Raw genomic sequence first — 23,099 nt, 5'->3', positions numbered from 1 at the left:
ACATCATAGTTACAGAAACACTTTGGAAGGCTTAATGTATCACGTAGATGTAGAGGTGGCAATGTTACTGGTAGCATCATTCAGGGTGACTGAAGGGGTAGAGGACGGGAGCTGAAGATAAACTTCACCCACTTCCTACAATCCAGGCCCTTCCCCCATCAACTCCTTGCCTCTAAGTGGCAGCCCCATGATATGCTCTGCCCCCTCGTTTGCCAGGGAACTGTCCCAACGATTAGACGACCTGCCTCCCTGTGGACACCCTGACTCCAGTTCTTCTCGGGGCTAAATTCATCTCCCCATCACTGTCCAAAGAGGGACTGGTGGCTGGAGCTCATGCTGACAACTGTTGCTAGGCAGGATGTGGCTGAAGGACAGGTGAACTGAGAAGAAGATGGATTGATTCTCAGCTGCTGCTCTCTCCCCTGCACTTTTCGGCAGGAAGCTGTTACATTTCTAACAGCTAAACTCCTAGGCATCAGCTTTTAGTTCCTCATCCCTCCTTGCCTTTGGCTCCTTTTTCTTTACATTTGGTTAGCTCCTTGGGGAGTCTTGTCACTCCCCTTGCAACTGGCAGGCAATGGAGTCACAGGAGTCTGACTCTCCTGGAAGCTCCAGAGATCCCGCATGGCAGCTGGGACCCCAGGAGATGCCATCTCCTCCTTGTGGCAGGGATGGGAGCTCCTTCCCTGGGACTGTGAAGGAGCTTCTCTGGGTGTCGCCTCACTAGGACCTTGAACACTAACTCTTCTTCTGCTAAAAGAGCCCTCACTTGGGCTCCTTACTCTAGCAGTGCAGCTCAGCCTTGAGTGTGTATATGCACCACACAGGGTATTGCTACAGTAATTCTGATACAGTAGGTCTGGAGTTAGGTCTAATTTTCTAGCAAATTCCAGGGTGGTGCCCAGGATGCTTGTTCATGGACCACACTTTACAATGCTATTCTCAGACGATGAGAGGGCCACAATTACGTGGGAAGGATGAGGTGCTTTCATTCTGTTGGATTACAGCACTGAAGTTAAAACACAAATGCTGAGAGGGTAGACAGCAGAAGCAAAAAGAACTACAATCCTGCAGCCTGTGGAACGAAAACCACATTCACAGGATGATAGACGAAATGAAAAGGCAGAGGACTATGTAGCAGATGAAGGAACAAGATAAAACCTCAGAAAAACAACTAAATGAAGTGGAGATAGGCAACCGTCCAGAAAAAGAGTTCACAATAATGATAGTGAAGATGATCGAGGACCTCGGAAAAAGAATGGAGGCAAAGATCGAGAAAATGCAAAAAATGTTTAACAAAGACCTAGAAGAATTAAAGAACAAACAGAGATGAGCAATACAATAACTGAAATGAAAACGACACTAGAAGGAATCAATAGCAGAATAACTGAGGCAGAAGAACGGATAAGTGACCTGGAAGACAGAATGCTGGAATTCACTGCTGCAGAACTGAGTAAAGAAAAAAGAATGAAAAGAAATGAAAACAGCCTAAGAGACCTCTGGGACAACATTAAACGCAACAATATTTGCATTACAGGGGTCCCAGAAGGTGAAGAGAGAGAGAAAGGACCAGAGAAAATATTTCAAGAGATTATAGTCAAAAACTTCCCTAACATGGGAAAGGAAATAGCCACCCAAGTCCAGGAAGCACAGAGAGTCCCAGGCAGGATAAACCCAAGGAGAAACACACCAAGACACATAATAATCAAATTGACAAAAATTAAAGTCAAAGAAAAATTATGAAAAGCAGCAATGGAAAAATGACAAATAACACACAAGGGACTCCCCATAAGGTTAACACCTGATCTTTCAGCAGAAACTCTGCAAGCCAGAAGGGAGTGGCGGGACATACTTAAAGTGATGAAGGAGAAAAACCTACAACCCAGATTACTCTACCCGGCAAGGACCTCATGCAGATTCTATGGAGAAATCAAAAGCTTTACAGACAAGCAAAAGCTAAGAGAATTCAGCACCGCCAAACCAGCTCTACAACAAATGCTAAAGGAACTTCTCTAAGTGGGAAACACAAGAGAAGAAAAGGACTTACAAAAACAAACCCAAAACAATTAAGAAAATAGTACTAGGGACATACATATCAATAATTACCTTAAATGTGAAAGGATTAAATGCTCCAACCAAAAGACACAGACTGGCTGAATGGATACAAAAACAAGACCCATATATATGCTGCCTACAAGAGACCTACTTCAGACCTAGGGACACATACAGACTGAAAGTGAGGGGATGGAAAAAGATATGCCATGCAAATGGAAATCAAAAGAAAGCTGGAGTAGCAATCCTCATATCAGATAAAATAGACTTTAAAATAAAGAATGTTACAAGAGACAAGGAAGGACACTACATAATGATCAAGGGTTCAATCCAAGAAGAAGAAGATATAACATTTATAAATATATATGCACCCAACATAGGAGCACCTCAATACATAAGGCAAAACTAACAGCTATAAAAGAGTAAATCTACAGTAACACAATAATAGTGGGGGACTTTAACACCTCACTTACACCAATGCAAAGATCATCCAGACAGAAAATTAATAAGGAAACACAAGCGTTAAATGACACAACAGACCACATAGATTTAATTGCTATTTATAGGACATTCCATCCGAAAACAGCAGATTACACTTTCTTCTCACGTGCACATGGAACATTCTCCAGGATAGATCACATCTGGGTCACAAATCAAGCCTCGGTAATTTTAAGAAAATTGAAATCATATCAAGCATCTTTTCTGACCACAATGCTATGAGATTAAAAATCAATTACAGGGAAAACAAAAACATAAAAAACACAAACACATGGAGGCTAAACAATACGTTACAACATAACCAAGAGATCACTGAAGAAATCAAAGAGGAAATCAAAAAACACCTAGAAGCAAATGACAATGAAACCACGATGACCCGAAACCTATGGGATGCAGCAAAACCAGTTCTAAGAGGGAAGTTTCTAGCAATACAATCCCACCTCAAGAAACAAGAAACAACTCAAATAACCTAACCTTACACCTAAAGGAACAAGAGAAAGAAGAACAAACAAAACCCATAGCAGAAGGAAAGAAATCATAAAGATCAGAGCAGAAATAAATGAAATAGAAACAGAAAACAATAGCAAAGATCAATAAAACTAAAAGAGGGTTCTTTGAGAAGATAAACAAAATTGATAAACCTTTAGCCAGATTCATCAAGAAAAAGAGGGAGAGGACTCAAATCAATAAAATTAGAAATGAAAAAGGAGAAGTTACAACAGACACTGCAGAAATACAAAGCATCCTAAGAGACTACTACAAGCAACTCTATGCCAAAAAAACGGACAACCTGGAAGAAATGGACAAATTCTTAGAAAGGTATAACCTTCCAAGACTGAACCAGGAAGAAATAGAAAATATGAACAGACCAATAAAAAGTAATGAAATTGAAACTGTGCTTAAAAATCTTCCAACAAACAAAAGCCCAGGACCAGATGGCTTCACAGGTGAATTCTATCAAACATTTAGAGAAGAGCTAACACCCATCCTTCTCAAACTCTTCCAAAAAATTGCAGAGGAAGGAACACTCCCAAACTCATTCTACGAGGCCACCATCACCCTGATACCAAAACCAGACAAAGATACTACAAAAAAAGAAAATTACTGACCAATATCACTGATGAATATAGATGCAACAATCCTCAGCAAAATACCAGCAAACAGAATCCAGCACATTAAAAGGATCATACACCATGATCAAGTGGGATTGATCCCAGGGATGCAAGGATTCTTCAATATACACAAATCAATCAATGTGATACAACATATTAACAAACTGAAGAATAAAAACCATATGATCATCTCAATAGATGCAGAAAAACCTTTTGACCAAATGCAACACCCATTTATGATAAAAACTCTTCAGAAAGTGGGCACAGAGGGAACCTCCCTCCACATAATAAAGCCCATATATGACAAACCCACAGCAAACATCGTTCTCAATGGTGATAAACTGAAAGCATTTCCTCTAAGCTCAGGAACAAGACAAGGATGTCCACTCTTGCCACTATTATTCAACATAGTTTTGGAAGTCTTAGCCACGGCAACCAGAGAAGAAATAAAAGGAATCCAAATTGGAAAAGACGAAGTAAAACTGTCACTGTTGGCAGATGACATGATACTATACATAGAGAATCCTAAAGATGCCACCAGAAAACTATTAGAGCTAATCAGTGAATCTGGTAAAGCTGAAGGATGCAAAATTAATGCACAGAAATCTCTTGCATTCCTATACACTAACAACGAAAAATCAGAAAGAGAAATTAAGGAAACAATCCCATTCACCATTGCAACAAAAAGAATAAAACACCTAGGAATAAACCTACCTAAGGAGGTAAAAGACCTGTACTCAGAAAACTATAAGACACTGATAAAAGAAATCAAAGATGACACAAACAGATGGAGAGATAAACCACGTTCCTGGATTGGAAGAATCAATATTGTGAAAATGACTATACTACCCAAAGCATTCTACAGATTCATTGCAATCTCTATCAAATCACCAACGGCATTTTTTACAGAACTACAACAAAAATCTTAAAATTTGTGTGGAGACACAAAAGACCCCGAATAGCCAAAGCAATCTTGAGGGAAATCAAAGGAGCTGAAGGAATCAGTCTCTCTCACTTCAGACTATACTACAAAGCTACAGTAATCAAGACAACATTGTACTGGCACAAAAACAGAAATACAGATCAATGGAACAGGATAGAAAGCCCAGAGATAAACCCACGCACCTATGGTCAACTAATCTATGACAAAGGAGGCAAGGATATACAATGGAGAAAAGACAGTCTCTTCAATAAGTGGTGCTGGGAGACTGGACAGCTACATGTAAAAGAATGAAATTGGAACGCTCCCTAACACCATATACAAAAATAAACTCAAAATCGATTAGAGACCTAAATGTAAGACCGGGCACTATAAAAGTCTTAGAGGAAAACATAGGCAGAACACTCTATGACATAAATCACAGCAAGATCCTTTTTGACCCACCTCCTAGAGTAAGGGAAAGAAAAACAAAAATGAACAAATGGGACCTAATGAAACTTCAAAGCTTTTGCACAGCAAAGGAAATTATAAACAAGACGCAAAGACAACCCTCAGAATGGGAGAAAATATTTGCAAAGAATCAACGGACAAAAGATAAATCTCCAAAATATATAAACAGCTCATGCAGCTCCATATTTAAAAAACAAACAACCCAATCAAAAAATGGGCAGAAGACCTAAATAGACATTTCTCCAAAGAAGACATACAGATGGCCAAGAAGCACATGAAAAGCTGCTCAACATCACTAATTATTAGAGAAATGCAAATCAAAACTACAAGAGGTATCATCTCACACCAGTTAGAATGGGCATCATCAGAAAATCTACAAACAACAAATGCTGGAGAGGGTGTGGAGAAAAGGGAACCCTCTTGCACTGTTGGTGGGAATGTAAATTGATACAGCCACTATGGAGAACAGTATGGAGGTTCCTTAAAAAGCCGAAAACAGAACTACCATATGACCCAGCAATCCCACTACTGGGCATATACCCAGAGAAAACCATAATTCAAAAAGACACATGCACCCCAATGTTCATTGCAGCACCATTTACAATAGCCAGGTCATGGAAACAACCTAAATGCCCATCGACAGACGAATGGATAAAGAAGATGTGGTACACATATACAATACAATATTACTCAGCCATAAAAAGGAACGAAATTGGGTCATTTGTAGAGACGTGGATGGACCTAGAGACTGTCATACAGAGTGAAGTAAGTCAGAAAGAGAAAAACAAATATCGTATATTAACACATACATGTGGAAGCTAGAAAAATGGTACAGATGAACTGGTTTGCAAGCCAGAAATAGAGACACAGATGTAGAGAACAAATGTATGGACACCAAGGGGAGAAAGCGGGGGTGGTGGTGGTGGTGGTATGAATTGGGAGATTGGGATTGACATACATACACTTATATGTATAAAATAGATAACTAATAAGTACCTGCTGTATATTAAATTAAACTAAATTCAATTTAAAGAAAAAAGAAAACACAAATGCTGTCTTGGAGAAAGAATACATAAAGCCATGCAAACAAAGAACTCATTGCCTGAGTCAGAAAAGGAAAGAACAGGGAGGGCTCTAAAAGTATATGAAATAAGAAAAGTAAAGTTGCATTAGGGAAAAGGAGAGACAGATCTGGAGAGATGGCGCACCGTTTAGCCTTACTGAAGAGTTTGGTCATCAAAAGAACAGCCTGAGGACACACAACATCTGGGAGTAAGTTGAGGAAGATGCTGAGAGAGCACAGTACTGAAAACAACAGCTGCCATTCACTGAGGACTCGCAATGTGCCAGGTACGGTGCACATACTGCCTCGATCCAGCCTCACGACAACCCCCCAAGTAGGAGATATTATCGCCATTTTACAGATGCAGAAACTGAGAATTTGTGAAGAGAGATTAAGTTAAACTTGCTCTGGAACACCCAGCTGTATACACTGTAGTGGAGCTACAATGTCACCCCAGGTCCGTCCAAATCCAGAGCCAATTTTCCCACATGATTTTGGCCAAGAACCCGTGGGCTAAGTAGAAGGCAATGAGTAGACGCGGGGGAAGAGTCAGCAGACCGCTCCTCTGCCAGTGAACGGAGGGCCACGCCAGTGCTCTCTGTCAGAGCAGCCTGCCTTGAAGCCACCACAGTAGAAGGGGCATATCAGAGACTCCAGCCGCAGAACTGACTTCCTACCTGCCTGTGAGTCCACCTTCCCATACGGGAGACTCAGCCCAGCGGGCCTCACATGCCTGTTAACTTCGGTCAACACCAAAGAGAAGTCCACTCGACTCTGGTCATCCCTCAGAACCCAAGGATTCTCATCCCCGTAGGGGTCTGTTCATCCCCTAATGCCACACTTCTCTTCTCTTCAAACCCTTCCGCTGTGCCCTCAGGAACTCTTGGTCAACAGCAACCCCCACTATATCTTTCATTTACTCTCTGAAAGTGCACTTTCACCTTCTTTCTCAATGGAAGCCTGGTCTATTCCTTGAGGACATCATTTGCCCGCCAGCCCTCTCAAGCGGAAGCTGGATTATTTTCCCTCTCAAATCTCAAGACCTTCAGGGCCTGTGGCGGGCGGAAGTAGGTGCAGGTGCCTCCTTGCTTGCCAGTGCCATTCCTCCTCCTTCCTCTGCCAAAAATCCTGCTCCCTTGAGGAACATGCCTGCCGCCCACCTCTACCACTCTATCTCCCTCCCCACTGCTGTCTATGATATCCTGGGTGGTCCCCACAACTCACTGAGGACTTCAGTTCCTAGTCACATGGGATCTTCCCCTCTGCTCTTTTTATTTTATTTTATTTTTGGCCACACTGTGCCGCTAGCAGGATCTTAGTTCCCTGACCAGGGATCGAACCTGCGCCCGCAGCACTGAAAGCGCCGAATCCTAACCACTGGACCGCCAGGGAATCCCCTAACTTTTTCTTTCATTGTGGGAAAATGTACACAACATAAAATCTACCATTTTCACCATTTTTTAAGCACACAGTTTAAGTGGCGTCAAGTACATTCATATTGCTGTGCAACCATCACCACCATCTGTCTCTGGAACTTCGTCATCCTCCCAAACTGAAATTCTGTATCCATCAAACACTGATGCCCAATTCCGCTCTCCCCACTGTCGCTGGCAACCACCATTCTATCTTTCTGGCTCCATGAATTTGACTACTCTAGGAACCTCGTATAAGTGGAACCATACAACATTAGTCCTTTCCTAACTGGCTGATTTCACTTAGGCTAGTGTCATCAACGTTCATGCATGTTGTAGCATGAATCAGAATCCCCTTCCCTTTTAAGTTCGAGTAATATTCCATTGTATATGTGTACCACATTTTAGTCATCTGTCAATGGACACGGGTTGTTTCCAACTTTTGACCATTGTGAATAATGCTGCTGTGAACATGGGTGTACAAATATGAGTCCCTGCTTTCGCTTCTTTTGGGTATATACCCAGAAGGGAAATTGTTGGATCATGTGGTAATTCTATGTTTAATTTTTTGAGGAATTGACATACTGTTTTCTACAGTGACTGTACCACTTACATTCTTTAATAAATGTGTTTATTTATTTATTTTTGGCTGCGTTGGGTCTTTGCTGCACGCGGGCTTTCTCTAGTTGTGGTGAGCGGGGGCTACTCTTCGTTGATGTGCGTGGGCTTCTCATTGCAGTGGCTTCTCTTGTTGCGGAGCATGGGCTCTAGGTGCAAGGGCTCAGCAGTTGTGGCACGCGGGCTTAGCGGTTGTGGCGCATGGACTTAGTTGCATGTGGGATCTTCCCGGACGAGGGCTTGAACCCGTGTCCCCTGCATCGGCAGGCGGATTCTTAACCACTGCACCACCAGGGAAGTCCCCCATTTTACGTTCTTAACAGCAATGCACAAGGATTCCAATTTCTTCACATCCCTGACATACTTCTTACTTTCTATCTTTTTAATATTAAACATTTTTTTGATAATAGCCACCCTAAAGGGTGTGCCCACTCCAACTCTCGATACCACCATTGGTAAATTCAACATCCACAGGGTGATGAAGAGGCCTCCAAAAACTGCTTCCTCTACCTTCACTCAGTCACTCGCTCCATCATTACACTTAGATTTGGGGTCGTCATCAGATACTCGACCACCTCCCCAATCTCCCTTGCCAACATCCCACTCTGTATTCCCCATCTATCCTGCCTGTGTACCTCTGCAGGGACTCCCACTGCAGGACTAATCGAGATCACCTATTCACTTGTTATTCCCTTCCTTGGAAATCTGTTCCTCCATTCTTTGCAGAGCGAACTCTTCATTGACCCTTCAGGTCTCAGCTTAAATATCATCTCCTCAGAGAGGCCTCCCTAAGCACTTGCCCCTAGTTATTCACTTTCTGCTCTCCTTCTTATTGTCACTTCCCTTCATGTTCACATCATTCTTTTGCAAACACCTTCAACTTCCTTACTTCCTCTTCCTCTGCTATTCTTCCCTTGCAAACTCCACTCCTCAATAAACTCAACCATATGCATTATCCATGCCTGTATCCAACTAGCTAAAGGCAGCTGGAGAAAAACCACACACTTGAGTAGATGGCTTTCACTTTGTACCCATGGTCTCAAACCTGGTATGGGCTCTCAATGCTATCTGGCCACTATTTTCTCACTCTCTCAGATGACTCTTTCATAGCTCCTCCTCTCTCCTAGATCTTCCTTCCCCACCTCCCCATTTGTCCCAACAAGTCTCAGCTGATGACCTCATTCCATATGTTACTGAGAAAACAGAAGCCATCAAATGAGAGCTCCTTTATCTTACCACCACCAAATCTACACACCACCCTGTCTGCACCTGTCCCTGTGTTTTCTTTTTCCCCTTCTACTAAAATGGAGGATCTTTCTTTTCTCCTATCAATGGCAGATCTCTTCAGTTATGCTCTGGTGCCATAGAGGGTACTCTTAACTTCTCAAGGATTTTACTCCTTTGGGCATTCACTCTCTTCCCTAAGTCATCAATCTCTTTACCTCTCCAGAATCGTGCTAGCACACTGATGGAAACCATCCATCCTTAAGAAAACTAACAGAAACCACCTGGCTCCACTCCACAATCCCCTTACACTGCCCCACTTCCTGCCCCCCTTCATGGCAAAATTGCTCAAGAGTTTTCTACACATTTTCTCCACGTCTTCGTCTCCCACTTGCTCCTCAAGCCACTCTAATCTGGCTCCCACATCTTTCAATTCCACCGAGTCACTCTTGTTAAGGTCACCAATGGCCTCCATGGTTATCTCTCAGTCCTCAGCTTACTCAGCCTCTAACCAGCTTTGGACACAGTTGACCACTCCCTCCTTCTTGGGACACTCTCCTCCCTTGGCTTCTGTGATTGCTTCCTGACACCCAATTACCCTTCTGCCCACTTTTTCTTAGTCTCCTTTGTGGGTTTCTCCTCCTCCACTTAATCACTGGATACTGTGGTTCTTCTCAACTCGGTCACAGGCCTGCTCTTCTCTCTCTACTCTCTTTCCCAGGTGACCTCATCGGTCCCCTAGCTTGAAATACAATCTATCTATGCGCAGACAACTCCCAAATTTCCAATTCTACCCACACCTCTTCTGTGAGCTCCCAAACTCCTACATTCCAATGATCTACTCTGACATCTCTGCTGCCATGTCTCACCGGAATCACAAATTTAACATGTCCAAAACTGAACTCTTGATTCTTTTTCCCCCGTCAAGCCCAGGCCTCCCTCAGCCCTCCTCATCTTAGTACATGGCACCATCACCTCTTCAATGACTCAAGCCAGAAACCTCAGAGTCATTCTTGAGTTCTGTCTCTCCCTTTCCCTCACCCCCCACCTCTAACCCTTCAGTAAGTCCTTGCAGCTGTTCTTTCAGAATCTGACCAACTCTCTCCATCTCCATGGCTGTCACCCAGTTCAAGCCACCATCATCTCTCCCCTGGATTGCTGCAGTAGCCTCCTTCCTGGTCTCCCTCTGTAGCCACTGCTGCCCCCTTTTAAGCCTGGTCACTACAGATATTGCAAAACCCCGAATCAGATCCCGTCACTCCCCTGCCTAACACCCTGTAGACGTTTCCCACTGCGAGTGAAGAAAATCCAAAGTCCTTTGCCGTGGCCTACGAGGCCCTGTTGTGCTCTCTTCCTTGCCAAACTTCTCTTATGCTACTCGTACTCTTGCCTAGGACAATCTGGCCCCACTGGCCTCCTTTCAGTTTCTGAACACATCAAGTTCTATGCTACCTCGAGGTCTTCCCACTTCATACTCCTTTTTCCTGGAAAGCTCTCTCCCCGTTCTTCACGTGGCTCATCTTTCATCCTTCAGGTCTCCATGTAAATATCACCTCCTCACAGAGGTCTTCCCTGAGAACTCTGCCCCTTGATATTCCTAACACTGCAACCTAATCTGTTTCCTTTGTGAGACTCACCAGGCTCTGTAATTATAGATTCATTTCTGTGATTATTTGGCTGTAAACCCTGTAAGAGTATTGACTATGTCTCTTTTGTTCAACAGAGTATCTCTGCCACCTAGTATGTACCTGGCACATAGTGGGTGCTACAATAAATATTTTCTTTTTATTTATTTTTGGCCGTGCCGCACGGCATGCGGGAATCTTAGTTCCCCCACGCTGGAAGAGTGGAGTCTTAACCGCTGGACGGCCAGGGAAGTTCCAATTTTTTTTTTTTTTTTTTTGCCGTACCGCACGGCATGTGGAACTTCCCAGACCAGGGATCGAACCCATGCCCCCTGCAATGGAAGCATGGAGTCTTAACCACGGGACCACCGGGGAAGTCCCATATTTTCTAAATGGCTTGATGGATGCACGGGTAGGAGTGATTTTGAGGTATATGGATTAGAATCCTCTGGCCATTCCATGCAATCCGTTATCAAATGCCTACTGGTTCTGCCTCAGCCTGTGAAAGCTAGGTTTCTAGTTGGGGACTCTGGTCCACGGGAGAAACCCTTCAACATCTCTGCCCAAAGACAAAAATAGGGAGAGAATGGAGTAAAAGGAAGAGTACAGCACAGGAGGGCTACAGTCTAAGAAGAAGTGGGAGCCAGAATGCCTCCAGTCCTTTTAGGAGTACCAGGGTGGGAAATCTAACGGCTACTCCTCCCCAAGGAAGGAATGTTTCCTCAAAGAGCAAACAACTCCTCTTTCGGGATGGCCAGAGGCCCAGAGGGTGGGCAGGATGACTTTGGATAGATAGTCTTTTCCCTTCCTGGGAGCCTCTGGGTAGACAATTTGATTACTTTCCCAGGGCTGCCTCCTGGGCTTTTCTCCTTTTCCTCCAGGTTTTCATGGCCCTGCGACTTCCTCCTTAGCTGAGCCTGGAGAGGGATCTTCCGGAAAACCTGCTGGCGTCTGGATTCGTTTTCTGGTTGTCCGAGCAGTTGCTTTTCCCTTGAGGGCTGGAATGGAGGCACCTATCACCTGTTCTACCAGGTCACAAGGGAGCAGGTAGAGAGACCAAAGCCATTTGTCCTTCCACAAATAACGGAGACTGGAGTCACCTCACAAAAGACCGACCCCATGAGGCTTCTGAGAGGACACTGCAGAGGACCCTCTTAACAGCCGACCCCTCCCCTCCCTACTTCTCCCCCTCAGGGGCTACACATCCAATAGACTCAAACGTGTTGTCTAATAGGCCCAGACACGCTCCTAAACCCTCCGTGCTGGGGCTGCCAGCCCAGTGACAGATGTGAGGGCTGTGCCAGATGTGAGGCTCATGCTATATGGCAGCGTGGGTCACCAGGTCTGAAGCTGCTGACACTGAGCTGTGGCGGAGTTAGTGCCTGCATTATAGACCCCAGTCACCTGTCACTGGCAGAGGCAGTGAGGGGGACTGGAGCAACGAAACACTCACGGGAGCTTGAAGGAGTGGTCGTGTCACTCCAAGGGGCTCTGGGCACCCCGCCTCCACCCTCCACGTACCACACCAAGTATTTCTAAAGTAGGCAGAGACAGAGATTGACCGAGCCAGAGGGGGAGAGGTGAGGACAGGAAGGGAAGACGGCTGAGCAGGAGAGGGGGCCAGACAGAGCCAGGAGGGAGGGGAGAGGCGAGATGAAGCAGAGAAACCCAGACAGAAGCGCAGAAATGAGACAAGAGGAGGGCCTTGGAGACAGTGAAGGAGAAAGGACAGGCCTGGAGAAGGCAAGCCTGGCAGAGAAACTGTGCCCGCCGACTCTCATTTGCCTTAGCTTTTTTTGGCGGCCCAGTCCTGTGCCTCGCCTGCTCTCAAAATGCCCTCGAGCTGTCCCCAGCTCTGCCCTCAGGCTCCGGCAGTGGGCCACGCAGTAATGAGAGCCTTCTGGTATAGGACTCCGGGCGATCAAGCTCTTTGGGGAAGGGCACTGCTATTCTGCCACACTGACAGCAGGACGGCACCCGCCCCATTTCACGGCTGGGGATGTGGCGAGCGAGGGGCAAATCCGAAATAGCCTGAGGAAGAGGACCCAGGACACCGTCTCAGCTTGGGCCAATTCCCCAGCCACCAGAGGCTGTATTTTTCTTGCAAAAGAGAATGAGATCAAGAGGAGAAAAGGGGAAGGGGAGAGAATTCCAGAAGGTGAGAGGGAATGGTCATGATGGGAAAAGTGGAGTTGGCAGGGAAGGGAGCAGTAGGTCTGAATTCTTCCCCTCAGTGAGCACATCTCTCCGAGGCCAGGCTGGGCTGCAGAGCTCTGGCACAGAGCGCTAAGCCGGCAGAGGGTCCCTGGCCACCCAGATCTTTCTCTCTTTTCAGATCCTAGCCTCTAGTCTGCCCAGGGCTGAACTGTAAACAAGGTTTGGAGGCCAGACAGGGGGAGCAGGTGTGGACAGGAGCTGCTGGGAGCATCCCAACAAGTAGCTTTCCCCAGCAGCCAAAGACCCAGGGCTCAAACAGCGGCCCTCTGGGGGCTGCTTGGCAGGCGCCGGCTGCACGGGGTTCCAGGCAAAGCCTCCTGAAGCCAAACGAGGGCCTACTCAGTGGGCTGGCTGTGCCATCTCCCTCCTCTCTGTGAGGCTGCCAGGCAGCGATGGGCCGGGCCGCCAGCCTGGGAGGCTCCAACCCCTGACTCTGGTCAAACAGCTGGAGAATCTCAGAGTTGCCGGGGACTTGGGAAGTTATTGATTTCGCCCTTATCCACTCTCTGCGGATTTCCAGAAGCAGCAGGCCAAGGCTTTCTGGAGGACTGCAGCTGGGGATTACAGGAGGGGTCAGATTTGGGCCCGTAGAGAGGGAGGGCACGGAGAACTGGCCCAGAGTCAGATGGGGCGGGGGCGTGGCTGGAGGCACGAAGAGGACAGCCCGAGTGGAAAAGGGGTGCTGGGGAGAGGTGGACTGGGGGAGCAAGTAGCTGGAGCTGACGCAGGGAGACAGCGAGCAAGTAAACCTTCTCCTCGCTCCCTCTCTCATGTCTGGCTCTGCTGGGGCATAAGGTCCCCTCCCCAGTGCCCCCTCGGGGCAAGCCAGCCTAGTCGTAGCTGGACAGAGAAAGGCACATCCTTCCCACTGCTTTGCCTAGATGGCCCATCTTCCCCCTCCTTGCCTGAGATGATGCAGGTGGTATGTGAAGCCCAGGCACCATGCCTAGCAGGCACCAGGCAAACCTCTTGTGAGGGAGCAAACCGAGCAAGGCCCGACTTCTGCCCTGTGTACCAGCCTCAAGCTCTGTCCATTGAGTCAGGGGGAGGGGGGACAGGGCAGAAATCAGGCCAAGAAGCAACTTAACAAAAGAGGCTATGTGAGCTCAATAACAAAAAAACAAACAACCCAATCCAAAAATGGGCAGAAGACCTAAATAGACATTTTTCCAAAGAAGATATACAGAATGCCAACAAACACATGAAAGAATGCTCAACATCATTAATCATTAGAGAAATGCAAATCAAAACTACAATGAGATATCACCTCACACCAGTCAGAATGGCCATCATCAAAAAATCTAGAGACAATAAATGCTGGAGAGGGTGTGGAGAAAAGGGAACCTTCTCACACTGTTGTTGGGAATGTAAATTGATACAGCCACTATGGAGAACAGTGTGGAGTTTCCTTAAAAAACTAAAAATAGAACTACCATACGACCCAGCAATCCTACTACTGGGCATACACCCTGAGAAAACCATAGTTCAAAAAGAGTCATGTACCACAATATTCATTGCAGCTCTATTTATAATAGCCAGGACGTGGAAGCAACCTAAGTGTCCATCGACAGACGAATGGATAAAGAAGATGTGGCACATATATACAATGGAATATTACTCAGCCATAAAAAGAAACGAAATTGAGTTATTTGTAGTGAGGTGGATAGATCTAGAGTCTGTCATACAGAGTGAAGTAAGTCAGAAAGAAAGAGACAAATACCGTATGCTAACACATATATATGGAATTTAAGGGAAAAAAATGTCATGAAGAACCTAGGGGTAAGACAGGAATAAAGACGCAGACCTACTGGAGAACGGACTTGAGGATATGGGGAGGGGGAAGGGTGAGCTTTGACAGGGCGAGAGAGAGTCATGGACATATACACACTAACAAACGTAGTAAGGTAGATAGCTAGGGGGAAGCAGCCGCAAGGCACAGGGATATTAGCTCGGTGCTTTGTGACAGCCTGGAGGGGTGGGATAGGGAGGGTGGGAGGGAGGGAGACGCAAGAGGGAAGAGATATGGGAATATATGTATATGTATAACTGATTCACTTTGTTATAAAGCAGAAACTAACACACCATTGTAAAGAAATTATACCCCAATAAAGATGTTAAAAAAAAAGAGGCTATGTGAGCAGAGGCCTGGTAAACTCATGTCACCCCGTTTGGAGATGTCCAGAGATGCCAACTACAGCCTCAGGGCAACGAGACACCTTTTATTCTGCCTAATTGCATCTTCCTGCTGAGAGGGAGGAAGGAATTAGAAGGTCTTTCCTAAAGCACAGGGAAGATCCTATGGTATCAGAAAAGGGGGAGCAAGGTCGGTGAACCCTCCGCCTAAGGACAAAAGTGAAGGGCAAGAGCAGGTGCTGATTTTCTAGCACCAAACACTCTGCACCTCTTTCATGTCATTAGTTGGGTCCCCCTGTCAGTTTCGAGGATGTGAGTAGCAGTAAAACTGCAAACCTCAAAGGGCTTGTAGGCTTGTCTTTGGGTGAAGGTGGTAAGGTGACTACGCCATATTCTGCAACCAGGCTTGGGGAAGATAGAATCCTAGGGAATCCCAAGAACCCACAGGCTACGTACTTGGCAACACAGATTCAATGATGGACCCCAGACTCAATTCACTAATTCTGGTTTTCACTAGAAAACCAGACCCAGACACTGCAGAAAGACCCCAAAAGGGTAAAGAAAAATGCCTACTTTTTTTTCACCTAACCCTCAGTTACCCAGAACGTGCTACTAACCAGAAAAGCCCTTCCCCAAGCATTCAGGTTTTGGCATTACGGTGTATTTGTATTTTTTCAGTGATTAAAATCCACAGAACTGGGACTCTCTGTTACAGAATAATGCCAGCTCTGCTCCCACCTGCCTTCTTGTAAGGGGAATAATAGCAGAGTCCCTTGCTGTGAGTCAGGGACTCCCTCCACCGGCTCTTAGATAGCATTCATTCATATACACAACGAAAATGTACTGAGCACCTACTATGTGCCAGGTACAGCGCCAGGCACTGAAGAGAAACTAGGGCCAGTCTTTCCCCTCAGGGAGGTTGCAGTCTGAGGTGGGGGCAGGTATGTCAATAGACAGATAAAAAATCATGTGTCACCTGGAACCACAGGGGTCAGCAGAAGATGTTATGGGAGTAAAGAGAAGGGCCATCGCCCCCTCCCCACGACTCCCACCAGACCCCAGCACCACCCCAAGCTGAGTGGTGAAAGTGAACAGGAGTCCAGCAGATGGACAAGGCAGAGAAGGGCATTCCAGGAAAGGAGAAGATTCAGTAAAGAGGGAAACCTCTAGGTATTTAAGCCACTGTAATTAAAATAAGTCATTGAGAAAATGCAGGCAAAACTGAAGTGAATCTGTAATTTCTAGCCACAGGAATGAGGGCAGAGGACTAGGGCTACCCAGCGGCCCCTTTCGTGCAGCCTTCTGACGTGATGCACTGAACTCAGGAGAGGCCACAGAGACAACCAGGGACACAGCCCAGCACTGGACTACCAGCCACACATCCCATGCACCACCCAAAAGCTACACGTGGAAGACCCCCATCTCATGCGAGGGGGCAGGAGGGGTGGACCGCCGGCAGATACACTGAAGTTCAGCCATAGTAATGGAGACCAAAGCCACGAAGCTCACACGCTGTTATGTCCACACCGAAGAGGGTCTGTGGAAGCCAGCTCTGTGAATGGGTCAGGGCTAACGGTGGGAAATTACAAACATCCCCACTGCGGGGCCAGACGTGCCTCAGGAAGAGCCCCTCGGAACCTGGCCACATTCTGTTCAGTTCACAGGGGCCATCCTGGGGGAAGGAGGGACAAAAATCAATAGGAATAGCAATACTTCTACACAAGTGTCTTCTGCAGTCTCTGCTACTGAAGTCCTGGCCGAAAGAGAAGCCCCCTCTCCCTCTGCAGGAGGTGGGAAGATGGCTTTGCTCAGCATTGCAAATAAGTTTCTAAAAATGTTTCAGAAAATAATTCCTAACAGTGGTACTCAGATAGAGCCATAATGTTGGATTAACAGCTCCAAGCCAGCAGACCAGACACTTGTCCAATTAATAAAACTTATAAAGCAGAACAACTTATTGATGCTACAGGCACAGCACTTAGTGCAACGACAAAACCCAAATCCACGCAGAACACTCCATGTTCTTTAGGAAGCCCTTTCTCCACCAACCTGTACAATCCTTTCTTCAGTGCAAACAGGGGGCTGGGGAATGGAGGGAACAGTGCAGGGCTCTGGACAACTGGCGGAGGACGAGATGGCTCAAGGAGTTGGCACAAATCTGCCAAAGGTGAGATCTAATCTGGACTTTGGAGGCAGAGGATCTGGGCTGGAATCCGAACTCTGTGGCAAGTTACTTAACCTCTTGAGCCTCAGTTCCCTCATCTACAAAATGGGGTTCACGATAGTACCTATTTCAAAGTACCTACATGAAGATTAAATGTACAAAGTAAGTGTTGAATCACTAGAGGCTATTAGCAATCACGATTATCATTGTTATGTTTAGGTACTAATAGGATCTGCTGTCCTGTTACAGTCCACTTGGTTTGCCTCTCTCCACAGAATGTAATGAGGATGATTTGAAAATTGGTTCAAATCTCTTTGGACCTTGGGCCCTGACTTCAGATCTACAGAATAAATAAGCTGCACTGTGGGGAAAACAAAGCCTGTGTTATTACTTCATTAAAGTCAAATTCTCACCCTATTTCTAGTGGATAACAGTCGGGGTGCAGACGTAAGAAGTGGGGGTGTGGAACACGGTGGGGGGGAAGCCCAGCTCTGCTTCTCGCCAGCTGTGGGACCTTGGGCTTGTCCACCCCTCAATTTCCACCACCTCAATCTCCTCATCTGTAAAATGGGGGAAATATCGGGTTCTACCTCACAGAGTTGTTGTGAAGATTCAACACACGTAAAGCACTTACAGCAACTGTGCCGGGTACACAGAAAGCACCGAGTGAATGCCAGCTACAGTTCTGACTGTACACGAATTCTCATTACTACCTAAAGAGGTCAGCACGATGCTTGGCACACAGTAACAGTAGCTATTATGATCATCAGGACTCTTGGAACAGATGAGAATCTGGGGGGCGGGGGTGGGAAGCATAAGGGAGATCTGGGTCTTCTCTAAGAATGGGACTCTGTGACTTTGGATAAACTCACCTTTGTGATCTCAGACACCACCGTCCCCCCCACCCTAGAATTTTACACAGCTCAGGAAAAGAAAGTGACAGGTTCGGGCCTGCATATTCCCACCTGCCAAGCTTTTACAAATAATGCATCACCTTGTCGGGCGGGCGGTCTTGTTTCTCAGCGCCGAGATGCTTCGTGAACGCTGAGGCCACGCGAGGGCAGGCCAGCCAGGGTGCGCAGGCCCTGGGGAAGCTGCGCCTAGAAGCCCCCGCACTTCTGACGTCGGGCTCCCGCGGGGGTGCGGAGCTTCGGGACAGGGCTCCTGCGGGGAGGGCGGGGCTCGAGTCCCCCAGGGGTCGCCCCTGCCCCCGCCGGCGTGTGCCTCTCGGCTTCTAGCTCTCCTCCCGCCTCGCCACCGCCACTTTCAGAGGAAAACTTTCCGCTCACGCCGCCACTTTTCCACGGGCGTCCAAACCCTCGGCCCCGCGCATCTTGTCTTCCAATCTCCTCGCGGGTGGCGCCGCGATGGGGCACGCGGGTGGCCTGTCAACCCGAACGGCTCCTTAGGGACTGGCGGTGGGGTGCTGGCGGATGGTGGGGAGGAGGGATGTCGGCTCCGGACGCGCCAACTCCGTCCACGGTCCATCGACTGCGGGAGCCCAGCGGGCGCGCACCCGGGACGAGGGACCCATGCCAGCGCCGCCCGGAGTCGCTGTGTGGGGCTGGCGAGGACCCCAGCACCCGGCTGCCGACCCCCCAACCCCACACACCCCGGCCTCATCAGCTGGGCGCCCCGCTTTCTGGTCCTTTCCCAGGCGATCCCAAACCCGGCTGCGCGGAGCGCGGTACTTACTGTCGAGGCCCCCTGCGGGCCGGGGCTGGGCGGCTGCCCTGCCCGGGGAACCCTCTGGCCACCCTCTGGCCGTCTCCCCCTCGCGCTGCCCCGGGCTGTGCCCAGTGCCGACGGTAGCGGCAGCGGCGTCTGTAGGAAGAGAGAGATCACGCCTGCCTTAGAAACCCAGCCCCTGCTGTGACCAGAATCTTAAAGAAGGAGGCGACTGGCTCGGCCCCAGAGCCGCGGCTGAGCTGAGGTGGCGAACTAGCGAGGCAGCTGGTAAATACAGCGTCTGCTGCCTCTCGCCCGCCCCCGCGCCCGCAATCCGCCGCGGAGAAGCTCCCCCCTCACCCTTTACCCTGGACAGGCCCCCGCAGGGGAGCCGGCGAGGGGGGGCTCCAACTACAGTGACGTGCGGATAATCCAGCTGCCACTGGGTGAGCACTTACTAAGCGCCGGGCACTGTGCTTTCCATCCATTTTCTCACCTCAGCACCCTCCCCATTGTACAGAAAATAAAACCGAGGCTCAGGGGAGCAAAGGAAATAGACCCAAATGCAGGAGCTGGTAATGAGTGGTGTGGGAGAGATCGGAAACCCGAAGGGTCGCAAATTCAACGCTGCCTGCCTCAAAAGCCACTCTGTGCTACTGCAAAGCAATTATTTGAATACCCGGCTCTCCACCTCCTGTTCCCCCATTTTCCTGCCAGGACTAGGGACAGGTGGCAACTCCAGGCCAGTCTGCTGGTGGAGGTGGGGTAGGGGCCCTGGGAGGTAGGATCCTGACTGCAGTGCCTGGTGCCATGGAGCGGTCATCCCTTTTTAACCTCAGACAATTCACCTACTACGTGCCAGGCCTTGTGGAAGACAGAAAACGGTCTAGGAGGTAGTCTCTGCCCAGGTGTGATCCAGGAGACAGGCAGTGAGCCTGTGAGGTGTGGGTTATGCTAGAAGGGTCAAAGGTGGCGGGTGCAGAGGCCCTAAAGGAGCAAGTAACCAGTGTCCTCAGACACCCACCGCAGAACCTTGGGGAACCGCTGGCGGGGATCACACCACCCACTCCTCTTTAAAGGATGAGTGGAAGGCAGCCTTGTTGGGAGACTGAGCCCCGTGGCTTCTCTCTGGGAGCTACCCTGCCATGGCAGTGAGATCTGTGAAATGGGAAAGATCTCTTACTCCTTCCTTCCTGGTCAACATGACGAAATAACACCGAATTCCTGCCCTTGTATTCTGATCATAAAAAAGAGAGCAGTTTTAGAACTTGTATTCCTCCCTGCCTTGCCCCTGCTTGTCCACTCAGTCACTCATTTGGCAAATGTGTATTAGCATCTACTGCATGTCAGGTACCACGGTAGGTGCTGGGCACCTCCACAGTTCTATGGGGGAGTCTACGTGGGAGGTGGAAGGCACACAGGGCTGGCAGTTAGGAAACACATTTTAAGTCCTAGTTCTTTGACTAAATAGCTGTGTGACCCTGGGTGAGTCACGTATCCTTTCGGGACCTCAGTTTTCTTGTTGGTCAGACAGGGATAATAACACCTTCCCATCCTATTTCACAGGGGTGTTTTGAGACTCAATGGAGACGATGGATGTGAAGGAGCTTTGAAAAGTATAAAGCCACTAGACAAATGTCAGGGATTAGTCTGTCTCCAAGGTGGGAGGGGGCTGCTGGGAAGTAAAGCTTAAGAGAAATCCTGGCTGACTTTCCCAAATAGATTGCGCTGAATTCCATCTTCCCCAAGTCACTGATTCTGCACTCAGGCAGAAGTCTCTGCTCTGTGAAACTTCATCTTCCATCAGCAGTGCCCATGACACCAGGGTTAGTGATGACCTGGTCTTAAGCCAGGGAGATTGTTTGGGGAACTTGAGTGGAACCAGGGGGGCAGTTTTGCCTCTGGGTCTCTAATTCCTGTTAACAGCAGCATCCTCCCCCCAAATCGAGCCCGCCGGATGTGTCTAGATAGAAACCACCTGAGGCCCCCAGAGACACCCTTTCAGGAAGCACAGGGCTCATGTCAGACAGCAGCGGTGGCCTGGAGGGTGGATGCTCTCTCTGTTCTTTTGGAAGCTAGGGGTTCTGGGTTCAGCCCAGATGACTGAGATCTGCGACAGAACCAGGGGAGCCTCTGGGAGGGTCTTCAGTGTGCTCAGTTCAGCCCCGCAAGCAACCTCAAATAGACCTATAGTCTAAATTATACTACTACACTTGCTATGCAACACACAGCTACAAGACAAATTCCCGAATTTCCAAGAAGTACTCTCCCCTACCCCCAGCTACCCCAAGTAAACACACAGTCTAAGGAAATACAGGGTCTCACCAGGCAAACAGCTTCCAGACAAACCTGCTAGCCTCCTTCCTTCTTCCCTCTCCCCCTTCCCCACCAGACTGTCAACGTGAAGCCCCTTCCATATAAAAACAGAGAACCGACGCAGAAAAGGGAGGGCTCTGGGGACCATGGCCGGGTGAGTCCAGAGCTGCACTACACAGCTCTGGAGCCAAACCAGGATGGAAGTCAGAGGGAGAGACAGAAAGGAGCCCGGACGTGGGCCAGGGCACCTCCAGTCAGCAGGCCCCTGGGAAGAGGTGCAGACTCCCAACCCAGCATCTCTTGGCAGTCTCAAGGCGCCTCTCAGTGTCCTCATAGATTCCGTTGTCACATCCATCTCGCCCAGGCTGCTCCTCTTAATAAAGTGCCCCTGTGGCCACGCCAGACGGCCTGATGTTATCCTTCTTCACTCTCCCACCCTCCTCCCCAGCGTGGGCCACACAGTAGTGATTCAGGCCTCCTGGGTCACAATACAGTCTCCTGGGGAAACGCTCCCTGAGTGCCCAAGCCAGGGTGTGACGAAGCTTTGGGTGTGGGTGTATCAAGTACTCCTTCCTTGCCCCCTCAGAGTGGCCTGGGCCCTGGATTCAGAGTCTCAGCCTGCATCTTCCTCCCTGGGCCAGCTACCGCTGCTCTCCCCCCAGCTATATAACCTGAGTCCAATTTGCAAAGCCCTTCCTCGGTGATTGTCAATAAATCCCCCATCTATATCCCCCTGAAAGACCAGAAAGCTTCAAGATCCAAAGGAATGAATCACTCATGGTGAAATTTCAGGCACAGTGACAGACAATTGAGGAGACATATTTGATCACATCATGTTTACCTATGTGTAAGGCTGGCCCTGAGGATATTCTGGCATTTTCCCTCAACTATAATGAAGACTTGGAATAATAGCAAAGGAAGCCATAGAAAACACACCAGGCTGGGAGCAGGGACATCTTGCTGCTCATCCCAGCTCTGGCGCTAGTTAGATGTATGGCCCTGTACTTTCCCTTTCACAGCCCTGAATGCCCTCCAACTGTCCCCACCTCCTTCAGATCCAGCAACTAAAGGGTTAATGCCTGGCCCAGCAGGGGCTGATCATTCTGCCTGGTCAGCCCTATAGGCCATATAATTAATATTTGTATTACCACCCCACTCTAGGATTCCACTCTAGTCTAACACCCCTTCCAGGCCATTTCTCTGTGAAGATGTGTCAAGGGCTTTCTGGACCAAGGTATGCCCCACTTCCCGCCTCTGAGGCAGGTGGGTCCTGGTTGTTTCACAGAAGGTAGAAAACGAAGGGAGCAGGGGTGTTGGGGGTGACTGGCTCTGCAGTTAGTAGCAGCTGCCCTGGTGACTCTCTGTCCTGTGGTCTGGATGCACTTGCCAGAGGATGAAACCAAACGTGTTGAAGCTGGAGGGACGCTCCTTTCGACTATTACCTGAACGGGGCATTGATTCTGTACCCCTCCCTGGTCTCCCCCGTGCCCCTGCCACCTCACCAAGGCCTGTCAGGAGCTCTTATCTGCTCCCCAGGCCTACCTGGGGTGCCTGCTACCATTTCCTTTCCCTCCTTAGTAGCTGACCACTTCCCTTCTGCTCTTAGC

At 48.3% G+C, this 23,099-nt stretch overlaps 1 protein-coding gene across 1 annotated transcript in view; it reads right to left on the bottom strand.

Moving 5' to 3' along the window:
• FRMPD3 (FERM and PDZ domain containing 3) overlaps nt 1-18,841 on the bottom strand; it is an 86,901-nt gene extending 68,060 nt beyond the window's left edge. Inside the window, exons 1-2 of the mRNA XM_032618955.1 lie at nt 18,806-18,841; nt 18,503-18,672 (exon numbers count right to left, since the gene is read on the bottom strand). Of these exons, the coding sequence (XP_032474846.1) occupies nt 18,503-18,672; nt 18,806-18,841 (206 nt within the window). The remainder of the gene's footprint in view (nt 1-18,502; nt 18,673-18,805) is intronic.
• Between the last annotated feature and the right edge of the window lie 4,258 nt (nt 18,842-23,099).

Source organism: Phocoena sinus, chromosome X (assembly GCF_008692025.1).
Source record: "Phocoena sinus isolate mPhoSin1 chromosome X, mPhoSin1.pri, whole genome shotgun sequence".
Classification (NCBI taxonomy): Eukaryota; Metazoa; Chordata; class Mammalia; order Artiodactyla; family Phocoenidae; genus Phocoena; species Phocoena sinus.
This window is presented reverse-complemented; position numbering and strand designations above follow the sequence as displayed.